Genomic DNA, 20436 nt, shown 5'->3' on the forward strand with positions numbered 1-20436 from the left:
GAGTTGGCCCACCCTTTGCAGCTATAACAGCTTCCACTCTGGAATGAATTAGAGCAGAGACTGTGAGCCAGGCTTTCTCATCCAACATCAGTGCCTGACCTCACAAATGCTCTTCTGGAAGAATGGTCAAACATTCCCATAGACACACTCCTAAACCTTGTGGACAGCCTTCCCAGAAGAGTTGAAGCTGTTATAGCTGCAAAGGGTGGGCCAACTCAATATTGAACCCTACGGACTAAGACTGGGGTGCCATTAAAGTCCATGTGTGTGTGTAAAGGCAGGCGTCCCAATACTTTTGGTAATATAGTGTAGATATAGATATAAAAGCAGCCTTTCATGCATATTTACTTTTAATCTGGAGCAGTACACTGCAGTACTTCTTTTTCACCACAAGATGCCCTCAGTCTTCTGTGTTTAATCACTTACCCTCCAGAAGGTTTTATCCCCCCCCCCCACCCCCCCCCTTATGATCAGACCATTTTTTGCTATTTGGCACTGCACTACTTTAAGGGACAGTTCACACCATAGAATTGCAGTCCGGATGCACTCCAGATGCTTTTGTGCATGCGTGTTTTTGATGCGTTCCAGTGTGTTTTTGATGTGTTTTTGGTGCGTTTTTGATGCAGTCCAGTGCATTTTTCTCCCATTTTTTTCCCTTAACCTCAAATAACAACATGGTTGTTCCAGTGCGTTTAGGTGCGTTCCCCTGAGTTTTTGATGCTTTTAACAGTGTTCCAGTACAGTCCAGTGCAGGAAAAATGCAGCATGTTCTACTTTTTGTTTCTGGACCTGGAACGCACTGGAACTGCAAGCACTGGTGTAAACTATGCCATTGAAAACCATATAACCTACTTTCTATGCGTTTTTGATTCAGAAAAAAAAACCCACACTGGACTGCATGTGGTGTAAACTGGCCTTAACTGACAATTGCGCGGTCATGCAACGCTGTACCCACATGAAATTTATATCATTTTTTAACACAAAAAGAGCTTTCTTTTGGTGGTATTTGATCACCACTGCGTTTTTTGTTTATTATTATCTTTTTTCCATTCTGCTATATAACACATCCAACAAAAAAAAACTGTAAAAAATCCAATTTGTTTATGAATTTAGGCCAAAATGTATTCTTCTACATATCTTTGGTAAAAAGAAATCCCAAGAAATGGCAGCGATCAGTGACTTATAGCGGGACTGTGATAGTATGGCGGCCAATCTGACACTAGCTGACGCTGGCTGGGGGTACACTGACACCAATAGTGACACTAATACATTGACCAGCAGTGGCGGCTCTGTTTTTTTCTTTGGGGGGGTGGCAAGCAGCACTACCCCCCCCACTCTGGCTGCTGGCAGCACGGCACTAGTGACCCCCCCTGCTGTCTGCCGGTTGGTCCTTACCCCATCAAGGTGGCAGGGTGCGGGCAGCTGCTCCGGTGTCCCCTCAAGCATGGCAGGCGGGCCCCATCTAGGTGGCGGGGTGCGGGCATCCGCTCCGGTGTCCCCTCAAGCATGGCGGGCCCCATGTAGGTGACGGGGTGCGGGCAGCTGCTCCGGTGTCCCCTCAAGCATGGCAGGTGGGCCTCATCTAGGTGGCAGGGTGCGGGCAGCTGCTCTGGTGTCCCCTCAAGCATGGCAGGTGGGCCTCATCTAGGTGGCGGGGTTCGGGCAGCTGCTCCTGTGTCCCCTCAAGCATGGCAGGCGGGCCCCATCTAGGTGGCGGGGTGCGGGCAGCTGCTCCGGTGTCCCCTCAAGCATGGCAGGCGGGCCCCATCTAGGTGGCAGGGTGCGCGCAGCTGCTCCGGTGTCCCCTCCAGCACGGCGGGTGGGCCTCATCTAGGTGGCAGGGTGCGGGCAGCTGCTCCGGTGTCCCCTCCAGCATGGTTGAGCAGGCCCCATCTAGGTGGCGGGGTGCTGGCAGCTGCTCCGGTGTCCCCTCCAGCACGGCGGGCGGGCCTCATCTAGGTAGCGGGGTGCTGGCAGCTGCACCGGTGTCCCCTCCAGCACGGCAGGCGGGCCTCATCTAGGTGACGGGGTGCTGGCAGCTGCACCGGTGTCCCCTCCAGCACGGCAGGCGGGACCCATCTAGGTGGCAGGGTGCGGGCAGCTGCTCCGGTGTCCCCTCCAGCACGGCGGGTGGGCCTCATCTAGGTGGCGGGGTGCGGGCAGCTGCTCCGGTGTCCCCTCAAGCATGGCGGGTGGGCCTCATCTAGGTGGCGGGGTGCGGGCAGCTGCTCCGGTGTCCCCTCAAGCATGGCGGGTGGGCCTCATCTAGGTGGCAGGGTGCGGGCAGCTGCTCCGGTGTCCCCTCAAGCATGGCAGGTGGGCCCCATCTAGGTGGCGGGGTGCGGGCAGCTGCTCCGGTGTCCCCTCAAGCACGGCGGGCGGGCCTCATCTAGGTGGCAGGGTGCGGGCAGCAGCTCCGGTGTACCCTCCAGCACGGCGGGTGGGCCTCATCTAGGTGGCGGGGTGCGGGCAGCTGCTCCGGTGTCCCCTCAAGCACGGCGGGCGGGCCTCATCTAGGTGGCAGGGTGCGGGCAGCAGCTCCGGTGTACCCTCCAGCACGGCGGGTGGGCCTCATCTAGGTGGCGGGGTGCGGGCAGCTGCTCCGGTGTCCCCTCCAGCACGGCGGGCGGGCCTCATCTAGGTGGCAGGGTGCGGGCAGCTGCTCCGGTGTCCCCTCCAGCATGGTTGAGCAGGCCCCATCTAGGTGGCGGAAGTGCTGGCAGCTGCTCCGGTGTCCCCTCCAGCACGGCGGACGGGCCTCATCTAGGTGGCAGGGTGCGGGCAGCAGCTCCGGTGTACCCTCCAGCACGGCGGGTGGGCCTCATCTAGGTGGCGGGGTGCGGGCAGCTGCTCCGGTGTCCCCTCCAGCACGGCGGGCGGGCCTCATCTAGGTGGCAGGGTGCGGGCAGCTGCTCCGGTGTCCCCTCCAGCATGGTTGAGCAGGCCCCATCTAGGTGGCGGAAGTGCTGGCAGCTGCTCCGGTGTCCCCTCCAGCACGGCGGACGGGCCTCATCTAGGTGGCGGAGTGCTGGCAGCTGCACCGGTGTCCCCTCCAGCACGGCAGGCAGGACCAATCTAGGTGGCAGGGTGCGGGCAGCTGCTCCGGTGTCCCCTCAAGCACGGCGGGCGGGCCCCATCTAGGTGGCGGGGTGCGGGCAGCTGCTCCGGTGTCCCCTCAAGCACGGCGGGCGGGCCTCATCTAGGTGGCGGGGTGCGGGCAGCTGCTCCGGTGTCCCCTCAAGCACGGCGGGCGGGCCTCATCTAGGTGGCAGGGTGCGGGCAGCTGCTCCGGTGTCCCCTCCAGCACGGCGGGCGGGCCTCATCTAGGTGGCGGGGTGTGGGCAGCTGCTCCGGTGTCCCCTCCAGCATGGTTGAGCGGGTCCCATCTAGGTGGCGGGTAGCGAGGTGCGAGCAGCGGCTCCGGAGTCCGCTCCTCCAGCGGCTCCCACCCTGCGTCTCCACTCTCTTTCTCCTAAGCGCTAGGCGTCCAATAGAGATCGGCTGACATTTTGGCCAATCGGGAAACAGGTCTCATGACCCACTTCCTGATTGGCGGGGAGGAGATTTAGTGTGAAGATAGCGAATATTCATTTGCTATCTTACACAACTGGGTGGGCTTGGGGCACAGTGCTCTGCGCCCCAAGCCCACCCTTTTTTGAAGCCTATTAGAGCCTCTGGCTTTAATCACATGCTTCAATAAAACAGCCCCCCCATTGGAATCCATAGTCCGGCGTCCTGTATGTAGACGCAATGCACCCCTAATGGACGGTCCGCCGCCGGTGATTAGTGTTTAAATTATACACGGTCACTGTACTAATGACACTGGCTGGGAAGGGGTTAATATCTAGAGGTGATCAAAGGGTTAAACGTGTGCCTAACAATGTGTAATGTGTGTACTGTGTGCTGCTTTTACTAAGCAATCTTGTTGTTTTTTTTCCCTGCTTTGCAGGGAATTACAAAACCAGCGAGATGGCCTGTCAATGCGCAGAGCTCTGTGTTGTTTAGAACACAGAGCTCCCTTCCCTGAAGCGACAAAGCCGATTATTGGCTGGAACCTGCTTGTGCTGTAGCAAATCCCAGCACACCCGGGTCGGTGGGCGTGTACACCCGCCTTACACTGAGGCGCTGATCACGTACCAGATATATGAGGCGGCACGTGTAGAGGGACGTGGGGCAGTTAATGACACCTTTATCATTCAACCCACTTCCTCTCGGCCTGGGCTGTCGTGAACCTGCCAATAGCTGTGATTGGATAGTGAGGAAGAAGTTGCACGGTGACGAGCCCACCTTTCTGTCACTCTGCTGCCTCCTCCTATCAACATTCTCCCTTGTTAGCGCATGAACTGATTGGTTCCCTCTGCTGCCTGTACTTCTTCCAGTCTGAGCTCTTCTGCACAGGGACTGCAAGAGGTTGATATCAGGTACTTAATAATTACAGAGCTGTATTCATTTGTCTTTTAAAGCTCCCCTTCAGCCTTCCCTTCAGTCTTGCACAGTTGTAGCGGCTCCTCTCCTGCTACGAAATGGCTTCCTCTGATTTCACTGCACACTGTGAGCTTCTCACAATGTGCATCAGAAGCTGCAGCAAGCCAGATAGAGCCCCGCCTCATTTCCTGGCCGGAGAATATCCAGCATCATCTAGCCCTTTCCTCCCCTGCCTCAGTCTCCCTGGCCTGCCCTTTTTATTCATTGGACTTCAGTTCTTTCAATCATGGAGGCTCAACAACACATGTGGGCGTTACCTAAGTGCAGGGCGGGGACAAGGGGAGGGCAGGAGGGACAGCTGCCCTGGGCACTATGGTATAATGTGAGGTGGGGGAGGGGGGCACTGCAAGGAGATTGATTGGGGGGGGGGGAATTAGTGTTGAAAGGAATTTGGGGGACAGCAAGGGGGTAAATATTGTTCTAGGAGGTAGACTTTGGGAGGTGGGGGTGTGTGCTAAGAGTGGTGATTTAGGGGGGTTTGTGTTAGGAGGAGGGATGTGGGGGTAAAGATGTGTGCTGGGAGGGGGGATTGGGGGGGATTTGTGTCGGTAGGAATTTGGGGGGCAGGAAGGGGATAAGTAATGTTCTAGGAGGGAGAATTTGGGAGGGGGGGATGTGCTAAGAGGGGTGATTTAGGGGAATCTGTGTTATGTGGAGGCAGGGGCGTTGCTAGGTCTACAAAAGATCTGGGGCTAGAGCCCATAGCAGCGTAGTAAAGAAAGTCATACGCTTGGGTGGGCATACACATGTATATACAGTAATATACCTGTGTGTATATATATCCCCAGAGAGCCCCCCACTTACATCAGGGTCCCCAGAGAGCCCCCCTTACATCAGGGTCCACAGAGAGCCTCCCACTTACATCAGGGTCCCCAGAGAGCCTCCTCCTTACATTAGAGTCCTCAGAGAGCCTCCCCCTTTCATCAGGGTACCCAGAGGGCCCCCCCATTTACATCAGGGTCCCCAGAGAGCCTCCCCCTTACATCAGGGTCCCCAGAGAGCCCCCCACTTACATAAGGGTCCCCAGAGAGCCTCCCCTCCCCTTTGGGGACCCCTGCAGAGACTCGGGGCTATTGGCCCCAGATTCGGGGCTATAGCCCCAAAAGCCACCCCCTAGCGATGCCCCTGTGTGGAGGGATGTGGGGGAAACAGATTTGTGCTAGGAGGGGGGATTGGAGTGGGAGGGAGAAGATCTATACATGGAGGGGGAATTTTAGGGGTAGAGGACTTGTGCTAGAAGGGGTGATTTTGGGGAGTGGGGCATTTGTGCTGGGGGGGCAAAGATTTTTGCTGGGAGGGGGGATTTCAGCAGAGGGGTGGATTGGTACTGGGAGGAGGGGGAATTTATGTTTAGGGGGTAAGCATGCAGATTAGTGCTCAATTTGTTTTTTGTGTGTGGGGGGGGGGTTAATTTTTGCTGATATATAATGCTCATACATCTTTTTTTATAATTTTTTTTTTGGGGGGGGGGGTTGTCATGTTCTAGATGACCTTGTCCCGGCACTGCCTAGGTTCAGGCTGCTTAGGGTTGCCCATAACTCCCAACTGTCCCTGATTTCGAGGGACTGTCCCTGATTTGGAGCAATGTCCCTCTGTCCCTCATTCTTCCTCATTTGTCCCTCATTTTGGTCTGATCTCTATAGTTTACTTTTTATCTATCAAAAACTGTTTCCCAGTGCTAAACCTTTCATCTGATTTCTAAATTGCTGCATTTGTAAATTCCAAAAGCCAATATAAAGGAATAGTAGTGGTGAAAAAAAAAGCACTTGTGGGTTTAACCAATCTTACTTTTTTTGTACAATTCTCCTTTAAAGGGGGTGTGGCCGGGGGTGTGTCCTATGCCTACATACTTTTGCTGATAGGTGTCCCTCATTCCCATCTCAAACAGTTGGGAGGTATGGTGTTGCCCACAACTCCCATCCATCAAGGTGTTTTGATATTTACATAACCAAGAGCCAGCCCACCGCTTCCATCAGTGCTGAGGGCTCCTGAGAGGAGTACTGGGGGTGCTGTGATGTTTTCACCCCCCCCCCACCAGCCACCATCTGCTTGCACTGCATAGGGAAGCACAGAGAGCCGGTGATGATGTCACTAGGTCTAAAAAATAAAAAATGAGATGAAAATGGAAAGGTTTTATTTAAAAATGTCATTAGCACGTTCATGATGGGGGGGGGGAAATGCAAAATAAAAGCATATAAAACTTCAGCTTTAAGCCTTTTTCTGATTGGAGATGGTGGTGAGCGGATGATGCCCTTGTTCTTGGCGTGTGCGGGTGAACGCGCTGTCCGCACGCTCTAGCAGTGGGCGTGGTGAGCACTCCAGGGAGCGTGCCAGACAGCAGAGGCGATATTGAACTTTGGGTAGAGAACGATCGTGTAGATCCTGCAGATCCTGCAGAGGGAGCAGACGCAGCGTCTCATCCTGTCCCTGGATTACACCGAGTGGATAATTCATGATCGACGTTCCCGTCTCTTTTTTTTTTTCTCTCTTCTTTTTTTTTTTCATCTGCTCGCTACCATCAACGCATCAACGCACGCGCCCAGTTCTGTCTATTTCTAGAAAAGGCTGCATTATCCTCTCTCCGAAAACCCCTTGGATGGTGACCTGTGTGTCTGTCTGCTTGCCATCACAGCCAGGTGAGTGAGATATATGATGTCATTCGATCGAATGCAACTGTATCCATCGATTAAAGTGCGTGTCCACTTTCCCCTATAGAATTGGGTACAGGTTAGGTAGACTGGTTTCAGCATCAACTTTGTCATCCGTTTTCTATGACGGGTCCTGGTTCTGGTAAGCTTTTCTAGTATAGATCAAGTGAGAAATGTTTCACTTCTACTGGTGGGAAGAAGGGGGCGTGTCCACGACACCCTACAGTTTTCTGCCGCTGTGTGCAGAATGCTTAAAGGCGATGTACACCCCCAAAAATGAACTCCTCTCATTTGCTCCCTATCGGTCTTTTAAATATACCATTGAAAGCGTTTTGTTATATCTGCTCAATAAGTACAAAAGAATACCTGTTGATCCAGCCAGAAAACTTCCTGTGCTTGTTCTAAACACTTATTTACTTTGTTCCCAGCTTCCTTGGTGGACTACAACCGAGTGTGGTGGTGGTGGGGGAGGGGGTTGTAGTCCACCGAGGAAGCTAGGAACAAAGTAAAGGGGGGCCCACCACCACCTATGTTGTATAGAGGGGGAGGTGTTTTGTAGTCCTGTCCTAGGGTGGCAACGTTGCTCATCCATAGATACAGTAGAGTGAGCCAGCCTTGTACAAGTCTGAAAACTGACCGCTAATGCAGCCACCACATCTAGGGACTGGTGAGTTGTAATATATTATGTTTTTGGGGTTAGATACACTTTAAATGGAAAAAGCATTCCATAGGTTCAAGTTACAAAGCTTAGATACCAGGATAAGAATTACCATAGTATCATAGGACAGGTATGACCTCATGTGTCACCAGGTATGATTTCATGTGTCACCATGGTATTATAGGACAGGTATGGCTTCATCTGTCACCATAGTAGTACAGTACAGGTATGACCTCATGTGTCACCATTGCTTTATAGGACAGGTATGGCATCATGTGTCACCATGGTATTATGGGACAGGTATGACCTCATGTGTCACCATTGCTTTATAGGACAGGTATGGCATCATGTGTCACCATGGTCTAATAGGACAGGTATGGCTTCATGTGTCACCATTGCTTTATAGGACAGGTATGACCTCATGTGTCACCATGGTATTATAGGACAGGTATGACCTCATGTGTCACCATAGTATTATAGGACAGGTATGACCTCATGTGTCACCATAGTATTATAGGACAGGTATGACCTCATGTGTCACCATGGTATTATGGAATGGACTGCCCAAGGCACCACAACAGATCAAAAATCATGCATTTAGCATTTTCAGCAGTGCAGTGCAACCCATGTTAGTGATTTGCTGTGCATGTCTACAGTTCAGAGTGTATTGGGGTAGGGAATCATCACTTAGATTCAGTTAGCTCTCCTCTTTCAGCAATCTTATCATGTACAAGCAAAAATACTTTTTTTTCTTGCACATTGCTTGTACTGTATACTTACCCGCATTGTGGCCCTGGATTCCGGGACACTGTTAGCCCCGCCTACAGCCTGCGTTTCGTCCACCTATTTTTCAGATGGGTACACCCGAATCATGCCCACTTCGTGGGTCTGTTCCACTTAGACCCTGCCTCTAAATATGTGGGGATTGCCCACCGTGTCCACTTTACTGGCTGGTTCTGCCAAGACCAAAACTCTAAATATGCAACGATCTCCCACCATGACCACTTTACTGGCTGGTTCAGCAAAGACCATGCCTCTAAATATTCAACGATCTCCCACCATGACCACTTTACTGGCTGGTTCCGCCAAGACCACACCTCTAAATATGCAACGATCTCCCACCATGACCCACCGTTTATGTGTCGGTTTGCAAACCATTGGCTTCATTTAAAGTCCCAACCTCTTCCTTTACTCGCTCGCTCTGACTTGTGAGTTTTTATATTATATTATAGTCATAGGTGGGTCAGTAGGCTTTATTAAAAGTTTATACAAACAATGGTATCAAGCAATATTTGAGTTAACATTGGGTAAAATGTCTTACAAAGGATAGTAGCATAGATAGACCACTCATCAGGAGCAGACAAGTCATGTTTCTGAAAATAGGATGTACAAATGGGTCAACAAAGATTGAAGTGGGTACAAGGGGGCAGATAACCTGCTGAAAGTTGTTATAATTACTCACAGATAGCATAGGTAGATAGCGACTGGTCAGATACGGCAGGACGTCCGGATACGCTGCAACCGGGAGCTGAGGCAGGCACCCTCACCGCGGCGACAAACACAGGCACCCCCCGAGGGGAGATACAGGACCACGAGGCACCCTAAAGGTAAAGGTGGCAGGTGAACCATAGTGAAAAAAAAGTGGGGGGGAGATGACAGTGCACGGAAGGGGAAAAAAGATAAGGGAAGTGGGGGTGTACCTATGCTACCTGTGAGTAATTATAACAACTTTCGGCGGGTTATCTGCCCCCTTGTACCCACTTCAATCTTTGTTGACCCATTTGTACATCCTATTTTCAGAAACACGACTTGTCTGCTCCTGATGAGTGGTCGTGAACCATGAAACGCGTCGAACTACCAGCCCCTCTCTATCTACTCAATCTACTATACATATGTTATTACTCCTCTCAACAGGATTAGGAGGCCAGGAATTAGGCAGACATTACCCTGAATAACCGTTTATCTATTCTGACACTTGGTGGCCCCTTGTTTCTATCCAGTTATGTTGTTTATACCTATGTTATTATCCATCCTACCGAACACATCTGCTGTGATAATACTAACGATCTTTATACTGATCTTTGGCTATCTATGCTACTATCCTTTGTAAGACATTTTACCCAATGTTAACTCAAATATTGCTTGATACCATTGTTTGTATAAACTTTTAATAAAGCCTATTGACCCACCGTTTATGTGTCGGTTTGCAAACCATTGGCTTCATTCAAAGTCCCAACCTCTTCCTTTACTCGCTCGCTCTGACTTGTGAGTTTTTATATTATATTCTAACTCTGCAATGATCTCCCACCATAACCACTTTACTGGGTGGTTCTGACAAAACCACACCTCTAAATATGCAACGATCTCCCACCATGACTAGTTTACTGGCTGGTTTCGCCAAGACCACACCTCTAAATATGCAACGATCTCCCACCATTACCACTTTACTGGTTGGTTCTGCCAAGACCACACCTCTAAATATACAATGATTTCGCACCATGACTACCTTACTGGCTGGTTCCGCCAGGACCACGCCTCTAAATATTCAACGATCTCCCACCATGACCACTTTACTGGGTGGTTCTGACAAAACCACACCTCTAAATATGCAACGATCTCCCACCATGACCACTTTACTGGCTGGTTCCGCCAAGACCACACCTCTAAATATGCAACGATCTCCCACCATTACCACTTTACTGGTTGATTCTGCCAAGACCACACCTCTAAATATACAATGATTTCGCACCATGACTACTTTACTGGCTGGTTCCGCCAGGACCACGCCTCTAAATATTCAACGATCTCCCACCATTACCACTTTACTGGCTGGTTCCGCTAAGACCACACATCTAAATATGCAATGATCTCTCACCATGACCACTTTATTGGCTGGTAAAGCCAAGACCACACCTCTAAATATGCAACGATCTCCCACCATTACCACTTTACTGGTTGGTTCTGCCAAGACCACACCTCTAAATATACAATGATTTCGCACCATGACTACCTTACTGGCTGGTTCCGCCAGGACCACGCCTCTAAATATTCAACGATCTCCCACCATTACCACTTTATTGGGTGGTTCTGACAAAACCACACCTCTAAATATGCAACGATCTCCCACCATGACTACTTTACTGGCTGGTTCCGCCAAGACCACACCTCTAAATATGCAACGATCTCCCACCATTACCACTTTACTGGTTGGTTCTGCCAAGACCACACCTCTAAATATACAATGATTTCGCACCATGACTACTTTACTGGCTGGTTCCGCCAGGACCACGCCTCTAAATATTCAACAATCTCCCACCATTACCACTTTACTGGCTGGTTCCGCTAAGACCACACATCTAAATATGCAATGATCTCTCACCATGACCACTTTATTGGCTGGTAAAGCCAAGACCACACCTCTAAATATGCAACGATCTCCCACCATGACTACTTTACTGGCTGGTTTCGCAAAGACCACGCCTCTAAATATGCAACAATTTCCCAATCATGACCACTTTACTGGCTGGTTCCACCAAGGCCACACCTCTAAATATGTGGGAACTGCTAAATTATCCCACAGTTTATGCAATTTTGAGTTACTGGGCATGTGCAAATAAGGCTGATGCTGCGATCCCGGGACATGGCCTGGGACAGATCATAGGTGGGACCGAAGGCCAAGATGCGGGACTGTCCCAACAAGTCCAGGACGGTTGGCATGTATGTTCAGAATGATCACTAAACTAGATAAACATTCTGTTTTCAAAGTCAACATTTACTTTGTTGTTATGCATCATTTCGCACATATTAACCGTGCATTGGTGCGCATTTTCTTGCAGGTTTGCACACTTTTTTTTTTTTATGCGTTCTGCACTGGTTAGTTGAGTTCTAATAGCCAATGAAATGATGAGTAAAGCTGAGCTTGCTATGGGAGGAGTTGGCTACCATGTGCTGCAAGTTACACACATATTCATGCACTGCCATCGCCATCAATACTGCCTACAATGCCCATCGATGCATAAAAAACAGACATCAAGGCATCCCACGTCCCCTTTTCTAACTTATTCAGATGTGTGTGCATATTATGAAAAAAAGGCAGGATGTCAAAGTATTCAGGCTATTCACAGCATAGCAATAAATTCATGAGAAACCCAGCAGCAGCATGCCTTTTGCATGACACCTACTGGCTGCACGTAGTAAATATGGGATATTCACATTCAGCATTGCATTCTGTTTTTTTAGCCCTGAACACGTCCCCTTTAAATGATGGCAAGGGCCAATCCAAATTCTATGTCTTGTTTATTATTCATAAGAATTATCTTGCAAGAATTTATTGGCACAGCAAAGCATGATCTCAGCAAAAGAGGATCAGGGATATAGGGTGAGATAGCAAGATTCTATTTAAAACCTGATCTATGGACGTATGAAGATGTGCTAGCTAGGAAGATTATTGCCAGCTGGAGGAAAGAGGTAGCAGAAGTTAAAGCACAACTCCGGTCTTCTGTATGACAGTATACTCAAGTCTCAGTATGTACACAAAAATACATTTTTCTTGCACTTTTTGTTTACAAGTTTAAATCAGTATTTTTTTGCTAGAAAATTACTCAGAACCCCCAAACATTATTCATTTTTTTAGTGTAGACCCTAGGTAATAAAAGGGATCATTGCAATTTTTTATGTCACACTGTATTTACGCAGCAGTTTTGCAAACGCAATTTTATTTGAAAAAATACACTTTCATGAATTTAAAAAAAAAACAAAACACAATATATATGATCATTTTTTTTGTACAATGTGAAAGATAATGTCACACCGAGTAAATAGGCACCTAACATGTCACGCTTTAAAATTATGCACGCTCGTGGAATAGCGACCAACTACTTTAAACGCCTTTACAAGTTACCTGTTTAGAGTCACAGAGGAGGTCTAGTGCTAGAAATATTGCTCTTGCTCTAACGTTGATGGCAATGCCTCACATGTGTGGTGTGAATACCGCTTACATATACATGTTCGACTTACGTATGGGTTCACTTCTAGGGATGGGGGTGCTTTTAATTTTTTTTTTTTCTTATTTATTTTACTTTTTATTTTTTATAGTTACACTGTCCCTTTAATTTTTTTGTATCACTTTTATACCTATTACAAGGAATGTAAACATCCCATGTAACAGAAATAAGGATGACAGGTCCTCTTTATGGAGAGGCTTCTGAAAGCATTCCAGCAGCTCATCAGCCACTCAGAATGCTTTCATAAGAATTAAAAAAACAATACCAGGGTTGTGGCTGATATCTTCAGGCATAATCCTGGTAAACCACTTTAAAGACGTAAGGTATATACAGTATCTCACAAAAGTGAGTACACCCCTCACATTTTTGTAAATATTTTATTCTATCTTTTCATGTGACAACACTGAAGAAATGACACTTTGCTACAATGTAAAGTAGTGAGTGTACAGCTTGTATAACAGTGTAAATTTGCTGTCCCCTCAAAATAACTCAACACACAGCCATTAATGTCTAAACTGCTGGCAACAAAAGTCAGTACACCCCTAAGTGAAAATGTCCAAATTGGGCCCAAAGTGTGGATATTTTGTGTGGCCACCATTATTTTCCAGCACTGCCTTAACCCTCGTGGAGTTCACCAGAGCTTCACAGGTTGCCACTGGAGTCCTCTTCCACTCCTCCATGATGACATCACAGAGCTGGTGGATGTTAGAGACCTTGCGCTCCTCCACCTTCCATTTGAGGATGTCCCACAGATACTCAATAGGGTTTAGGTCTGGAGACATGCTTGGCCAGTCCATCACTTTTACCCCCAGCTTCTTTAGCAAGGCAGTGGTCGTCTTGGAGGTGAGTTTGGGGTCATTATCATGTTGGAATACTGCCCTGTGGCCCAGTCTCTGAAGGGAGGGGATCATGCTCTGCTTCAGTATGTCACAGTACATATTGGCATTCATGGTTCCCTCAATGAACTGTAGCTCCCCAGTGCTGGCAGCACTCATGCAGCCCCAGACCATGACACTCCCACCACCATGCTTGACTGTAGGCAAGACACACTTGTCTTTGTACTCCTCACCTGGTTGCCGCCACACACGCTTGACACCATCTGAACCAACTTTTGGTCTCATCAGACCACAGGACATGGTTCCAGTAATCCATGACCTTAGTCTGCTTGTCTTCAGCAAACGGTTTGCGGGCTTTCTTATGCATCATCTTTAGAAGAGGCCTCCTCCTGGGACGACAGCCATGCAGACCAATTTGATGCAGTGTGTGGCGTATGGTCCCCCCACCCCTTCAACCTCTGCAGAAATGCTGGCGGCCCTCATACGTTTATTTCCCAAAGACAACCTCTGGATATGACACTGAACACATGCACTCAACTTCTTTGGTTGACCATGGCGAGGCCTGTTCTGAGTGGAACCTGGTAAACCGCTTTATGGTCTTGGCCACCGTGCCGCGGCTCAGTTTCAGGGTCTTGGCAATCTTCTTATAGCCTAGGCCATCTTTATGTAGAGCAACAATTCTTTTTTCAGATCCTCAGAGAGTTCTTTGCCATGAGGTGCCATGTTGAACTTCCAGTGACGAGAGAGTGAGAGAGATAACACCAAATTTAACACACCTGATCCCCATTCACACCTGAGACCTTGTAACACTAATGAGTCACATGACACCGGGGAGTGAAAATTGATAATTGGGCCCAATTTGGACATTTTCACTTAGAGGTGTACTCATGTTATACAAGCTGTACACTCACTACTTTACATTGTAGCAAAGTGTTGTCACATGAAAAGATATAATAAAATATTTACAAAAATGTGAGGAGTGTACTCACTTTTGGGAGATACTGTATATGTATTGAGGTCTTGTAATGGTTAAAAAAGGAAGGTATAGTTATCTGGCCACTAGGTGGCTCTGTACCAGACTAGTGTCTGGTACAGCAGGTAATACCACCAGGTTTTAGGTCCCTTTTGGGTAGAGCCCTCTCACAGTGATGTCAGGGGTAAGTCAGCACCCACATATAGGAGGAGCACACAAACACACATTCGGGGCATGGGAGCTAAACACCCCACATCTATGAGGATGTAGCCAGCACACTGAGGCCCTGGACAGGGCAGGAGGCCAGGTGAAGTGGACCTGTACATAAGAGGACCAGGCTGTAGTCTTTCTGTCCCTTATGGAGGTGGGGGCTATGGTGGAATGCAAAAGGCCTTTTAGACCAGGCCGGACTCCTGGGTGAGGTTGCTTTCCCAGAGGGTCCCCGAGAGAGATGTAACTAGCAAGGAGATGACTACAGAGAGCACAGTCCTGTGAGTACTGATGACCCAGGTCAGAGGAGAGACTGTAAGAGAGATGGTTGCTGAGGTTCTGCATATGCTTTCACTTGTGACTACTGCGGACCGTCCACTAAATGTGATTGACTGTGTAATGTCAAGTAACTCCGGAATGTATGTCCTTGTGATGTGACTGCAATATCATTTCCTGAATACCACCAGTAAAGTGCAGCAAAACTACTTCTTTTGTGGGCATTCCTTTTCTTGGAGACACAAAGGTCTATAGCCGGAAATGTGTGGAGGCCTATGGCAAGGAGCAGGGCACAAGATGGCGGAGGGCTTGGCCCCAGCAGGAGGGACAGCATTCTAACAGAGCTGAAACAGGGGTAGAAACTTGTGCTTTGGTACCAAAACCAGCCAACCATGAAGCCCTACTTACACCTTAGTCTCCCCTTTCACATCAGAGTCCTCTTTACCCCCTTTTCACATCATTGCCTGTAGGTAATTTAATGGGGACCAATCCCAATGTAATATCCTCTGGTGTCTCCTCTATAGTGGATGTCTCAGGACTGCTTTTGATAACGTTGCATCTCTATGATGAAACGCGTCAAGTTGACTCTCTCGAACGTCACTTCCAAACAGGAAAGCGGAACGCACGCTATGTGCTGAACAGTAACCACATCTCCACACAAGGTGGGCCGATGGTCTTAAAGTGACGCCAGTTCTGTCATACTGACAGTTTTTAATTTGTTTGTAAGCTGTTTTTAAATAAACCTGAGGATATTATTCTATGAGGAGTTTTCTCTTTCCATACACTGCCCGCAGTACACTGGTTATCCCTGGAACCCCTGGAGCCAGCATTGGAGGACATCTCCACTATAAAGTAGATACCAGAGGATATTACATTGGGATTGGTCCCCATTAAATGACCTACAGGCACGGTAGACTCTTTTTGCTATAAGGCAGAGGAGTCCAACTGCAAATTTGGTGAGTGTGGATCTTTACACTACCCCCAGGAGGTGGATGCATTGACACTGAGGGGACACAGAGCACTACAGCACTTTTTGCACAAATTATAACTATATGCACTTTAACCACTTCCCGTCCACGCTATAGCCGAAAGACAGCTGCAGCGTGGACCTAATTTGCTGGGAGGGCGTCCATAGACATCCTCCTGTGCTTGAGTGGCCTGCACGCCCCCTACAGGGCGCGCTCTGTGATCAGCGAGTCTATGAGACTCGGCTAATCACAGATCGGAGTAAGGGGTCGATCCCCACCCCTTACCATGTGATCAGCTGTCAGCCAATGACAGCTGATCATGTGATGTAAACAGAGCCGGTAATTGGCTGGTAGCGTGAGGAGAAAAAAAAAAAAAGCCGATCAGCAGCTGTGAGAGGGACATCAGTCCCGATCGTGGAGAGCCTCTGCAGAAGCTTCTGTGCCACCTACCAGTGCCCACCAGCGCCACCTACCAGTGCCCATAGTACCACCTATCAGTGCCCACAGTGTCACCTATCAGTGCCAACAGTGCCACCTATAAAATGTCACCAATCCAGTGCCTCATCACCAGTTCTGCCTATCAATACCACCTACCAGTGCCCATCAATGCCACCTACCAGTGTCCACAGTACCACCCATCAGTGCCCACAGTGTCACCTATCAGTGCCCACAGTGCCACCTATAAAATGTCACCAATCAGTGCCTCATCACTGATGCTGCCTATCAATACCACCTACCAGTGCCCATCAGTGCCACCTATTAGTGCCCATCAGTGACATCCAGTGCCACCCATCAGTGTCGTCTTATGAGTGCCATCTTATCAGTGCCTATCAGTGTCGCCTTATCTGTGCCTATCAGTGCAGCCCATCAGTGCCCATCAGTGAAACCTCATCAGCGAATATCAATGAAGGAGAAAAATTACCCGTTTGCAAAATTTTATAAAAAACTATGAAACGTTTTTTTGTTTTTTGTTTTTTTTAATTTCTGTCTTTTTTTGTTTGTTTAGTAAAAAAATAAAAACCCCAGAGGTGATTAAATACCACCAAAAGAAAGCTCCATTTGTGTGAAAAAAATGATAACAATTTTATTTGAGTACAGTGTTGGATGACCGCGCAATTGTCATTCAAATTGTGACAGCCCTGAAAGCTAAAAATTGGTCTGGGCAGGAAGGGGGTTTAAGTGCCCAGTAAGCAAGAGGTTAAACTGTTGTCACTTTATTATATTGATGTATCAATAATTTAATTTACATTTGTATTGGGTTCAATGCATGTAATGTACTATTGATATTGTTATACAGTCACATGTCACATCAATCATCCAAGGTTATGGATATTAACAGGATTTCTATACGAGTATCGCCATAGAAAATATCAGCATTTAGGAGGAGCAGGTGCTGTCCACACCCTATTTCAATATCACCTTGCCCCACAGTGGGGGCAATACTGGACAGCAGCAGCCCCATATTATTGCCACACACACACACCAAGGTGCCAGTGTCTTACTATATCCAATATTGTGCTTTGTTTTTTTTAATTCATTAAAGTGTATTTTTTCCCCAAAATGGTGTTTAAAAAAAACCTCTGCGCAAATACCGTGTGACATAAAAAGATTGCAGCTATTGCCATTTTATTCTCTAGGGTCTCTGCTAAAAAAAAAATCTATAATGTTTGGGGGTTATAAGTAATTTTCTAGCAAAAAATACAGATTTCAACTTGTAAGCAAAAAGTGCCAGAAAAAGCCTGGCTTGTTCTAAGACTGTGTAGAAAAACTGACTGTAGGCCAGGGGCGGACTGACCATTCGTGCACTCGGGCACTGCCAGAGGGCCCCATGCCACTAAGGGGCCCCATCAGGGTTGCCAGCCTCAATAAAACCAGGGACAGTATGTAAAAATCTGTGTTTTTTTAAATCCCAAGATTATAGCTGCCCCGCCTCTCCAGTACCTTTTCAGTGTGTGTGTATGTGTATTCTGTGTGTGTATCGTGTGTGTATATTGTGGGTCTGTGTGTGTATACTATGTGGCCCCATAATCTCCTATTGCCTGGGGGGCTCCATAATCACCTATTGCCTGGGGGCCCCATAATCTCCTATTGCCTGGGGGCCCCATAATCTCCTATTGCCTGGGGGGCCCCATAATCTCCTATTGCCTGGGGGGCCCCATAATCTTCTATTGCCGGGGGCCACATAATCTTCTCCTATTGCCCGGGGGCCTCAAAATCTTCTCCTATTGCCCGGGGGCCCCATAATCTCCTATTGCCTGGGGGCCCCATGAGTTGTCAGTCCGCCCCTGCCCACAGGCACAGTGTGAAATTACATGCAACTCAGCCGAGCTGGAACAAAGGCAAATCTGACTATGTATGAACAGATAACCCACTAAATTTACCTATCAGCAGTAGATTAAAAATCTACCAGCACTACACACCTTTTCTTCAAGCCAAACCCAAACACTTTTGCGGCACAGGGCAATTTTTAAAATTTTTTTTGCTGTAAACGCTATAGGATTATAAAAGACCTGGCACACATTTGGGTGCCCCAAGGAGAGCAGTAATGTAGCGCACAGAGCGTGCCAGTGGGTGTGTCCAAATTGCTCTTGCTGACATCATTACCCCACCGTTCAGTGATGCCAAACCTGCTCCTAAACAGCTGCCAGCAGCGGCAACAGATTTGTGTATGACTATCTCGGTTACTTGGGGACCCACAGCCTGGTCTGAATAATGTGTCCGGGTTTCAGGTGGACTGAAACCCGGACACATGATTCAAAACCCGAACTGTGCAGGTAAATCCTGGACAGGGGGCAACCCTACTCCAGGTCGCGGCCCCTAGGGTCTCACAGCTCACACTCACGGTAGACTACAGGAGAAGGAAGCAGAAGGGTGGAACAACAAGGATAGTAAAGGGATAGGGCAGAGGTCAGGGTGACTAGCAGACAGGAACAACAGAGTACACGCCAAAGGTTCAGGGTCTCAGGCAAACAGGGATAGTCTGGGACACGCCAAAGGGTCAGGGTCACGAGCAGACAGGAATAGTCAAGAACATGCCAAGGTTGATAACAGAGCCAAACGAAAAGCACACGGCAAACAGGAAGCCAAATATACAATGGTTGATCAGCACCGCTGGCTTGCAGTGCACAGGTTAATATAGGGTTCCCTGATAGGGCTTCAGGTGGAGCCATGCTTAGAGGAGAGGTTATAAAAACATTCAGGTAAGGTGGCTGGCCTCTTAGTCTGAACACATGAGGAGAGGTAAGCAGACAGAGAAAGATTACTGCATAACCATGACATATGCCCTGTGCAGTCAAATACTGTATGTTCCTTGCAACCATTTATGTTCTCGGTAAATTTAAATTTCTCAAATTGTCTTACAGCTTCCCTGTTGGTAATTTACAAACAAGGATAGATTGTTGCGCCTGGACAAGAAACCATGGACAAGATTTTGGAAGCCGTCATGCAGTCTACTTACCCCATGTATGTCAAGCAAAGCTTGGCTCGAAGGGTGATTGAGGCCTCCAAGCAGCCCATTGACAGTGAGCAGTGCTGGTCAATGCTAGAACTTTCCACCAAGCTTTTCTTTTTGGGTGAGTCACGTTTTGCAAGGGAAACTGCCAGAGAGGTTCTGGAGGTCTATGGAAGGTACCATCCAGAGGAATTTGAAGAATTTTTCAATGTCAGGTTCATCTTGAACCTCCTGCAAGAAGGATATGGATCTCTTGGAAAGAGGCATGCCTTCATATTGGACTACATCCATCTTGGGCTTCAGTTTGTTTTAGACAAACCCTCCACAGAGGATATTTTCAGACTGCTGAGGGTTGAAGTTCTCCGTATTGTCTGCGAAAGACCAAACCTTAAAATTTGTGTGAGGATCAGCAAACTCCTAACTTCCTACTCACAGTGCATCCCAATGGGACATCATCAGGTCTTGTTCTGCCAACAGCTAATCCGATGCTTGGGTCAGTTTCATTGCCATTCCGAAGACGAGGAGGGAGTGATACAGTTCCTGGACCAGGTTAACAGAGTTAGTGGGCTACTGCAGAACATCTGGAGGCTAGAGACATCTTTGATCCTGCCATCCTTAAAAGAATTATTTGCTGTCATCTCATCAACAGGTATGAAGTACCATATAAGCCATAAATACTGTACATATAGCCATGGCTATGGTCAGCAAAGCTTTCAAAGAGACAGGGACAGATTATTGCTGAACCTCTGGCTTTGAAACCTTGGGTCCATAACCCAGAACTAGTATGAAGATAAGTACTTCAGCCTTTACTCTTACTTTCCTGATCTTTAATGTTCTCTCTGTTCCATATATGTGACCTAAAGGGTATTGAAGCTAGAAGGTCATAACATGTTCACAAGGAGCTCAGCAATGGTAGCCTCCATATTTC

The 20436-nt window shown here is 48.2% G+C and overlaps 1 protein-coding gene across 1 annotated transcript in view; it reads left to right on the forward strand.

Annotated features, from left to right (window-relative positions):
• The first annotated feature begins 19469 nt into the window (after positions 1-19469).
• Positions 19470-20436, forward strand: part of USP35 (ubiquitin specific peptidase 35) — a 42801-nt gene continuing 41834 nt past the window's right edge. The window contains exon 1 of the mRNA XM_073612817.1: positions 19470-20157. Coding sequence (XP_073468918.1) covers positions 19476-20157 — 682 coding nt within the window. The 5' untranslated portion in view covers positions 19470-19475. The remainder of the gene's footprint in view (positions 20158-20436) is intronic.

Source organism: Aquarana catesbeiana, linkage group LG02 (assembly GCF_042186555.1).
Source record: "Aquarana catesbeiana isolate 2022-GZ linkage group LG02, ASM4218655v1, whole genome shotgun sequence".
In the NCBI taxonomy this organism is placed as follows: domain Eukaryota; kingdom Metazoa; phylum Chordata; class Amphibia; order Anura; family Ranidae; genus Aquarana; species Aquarana catesbeiana.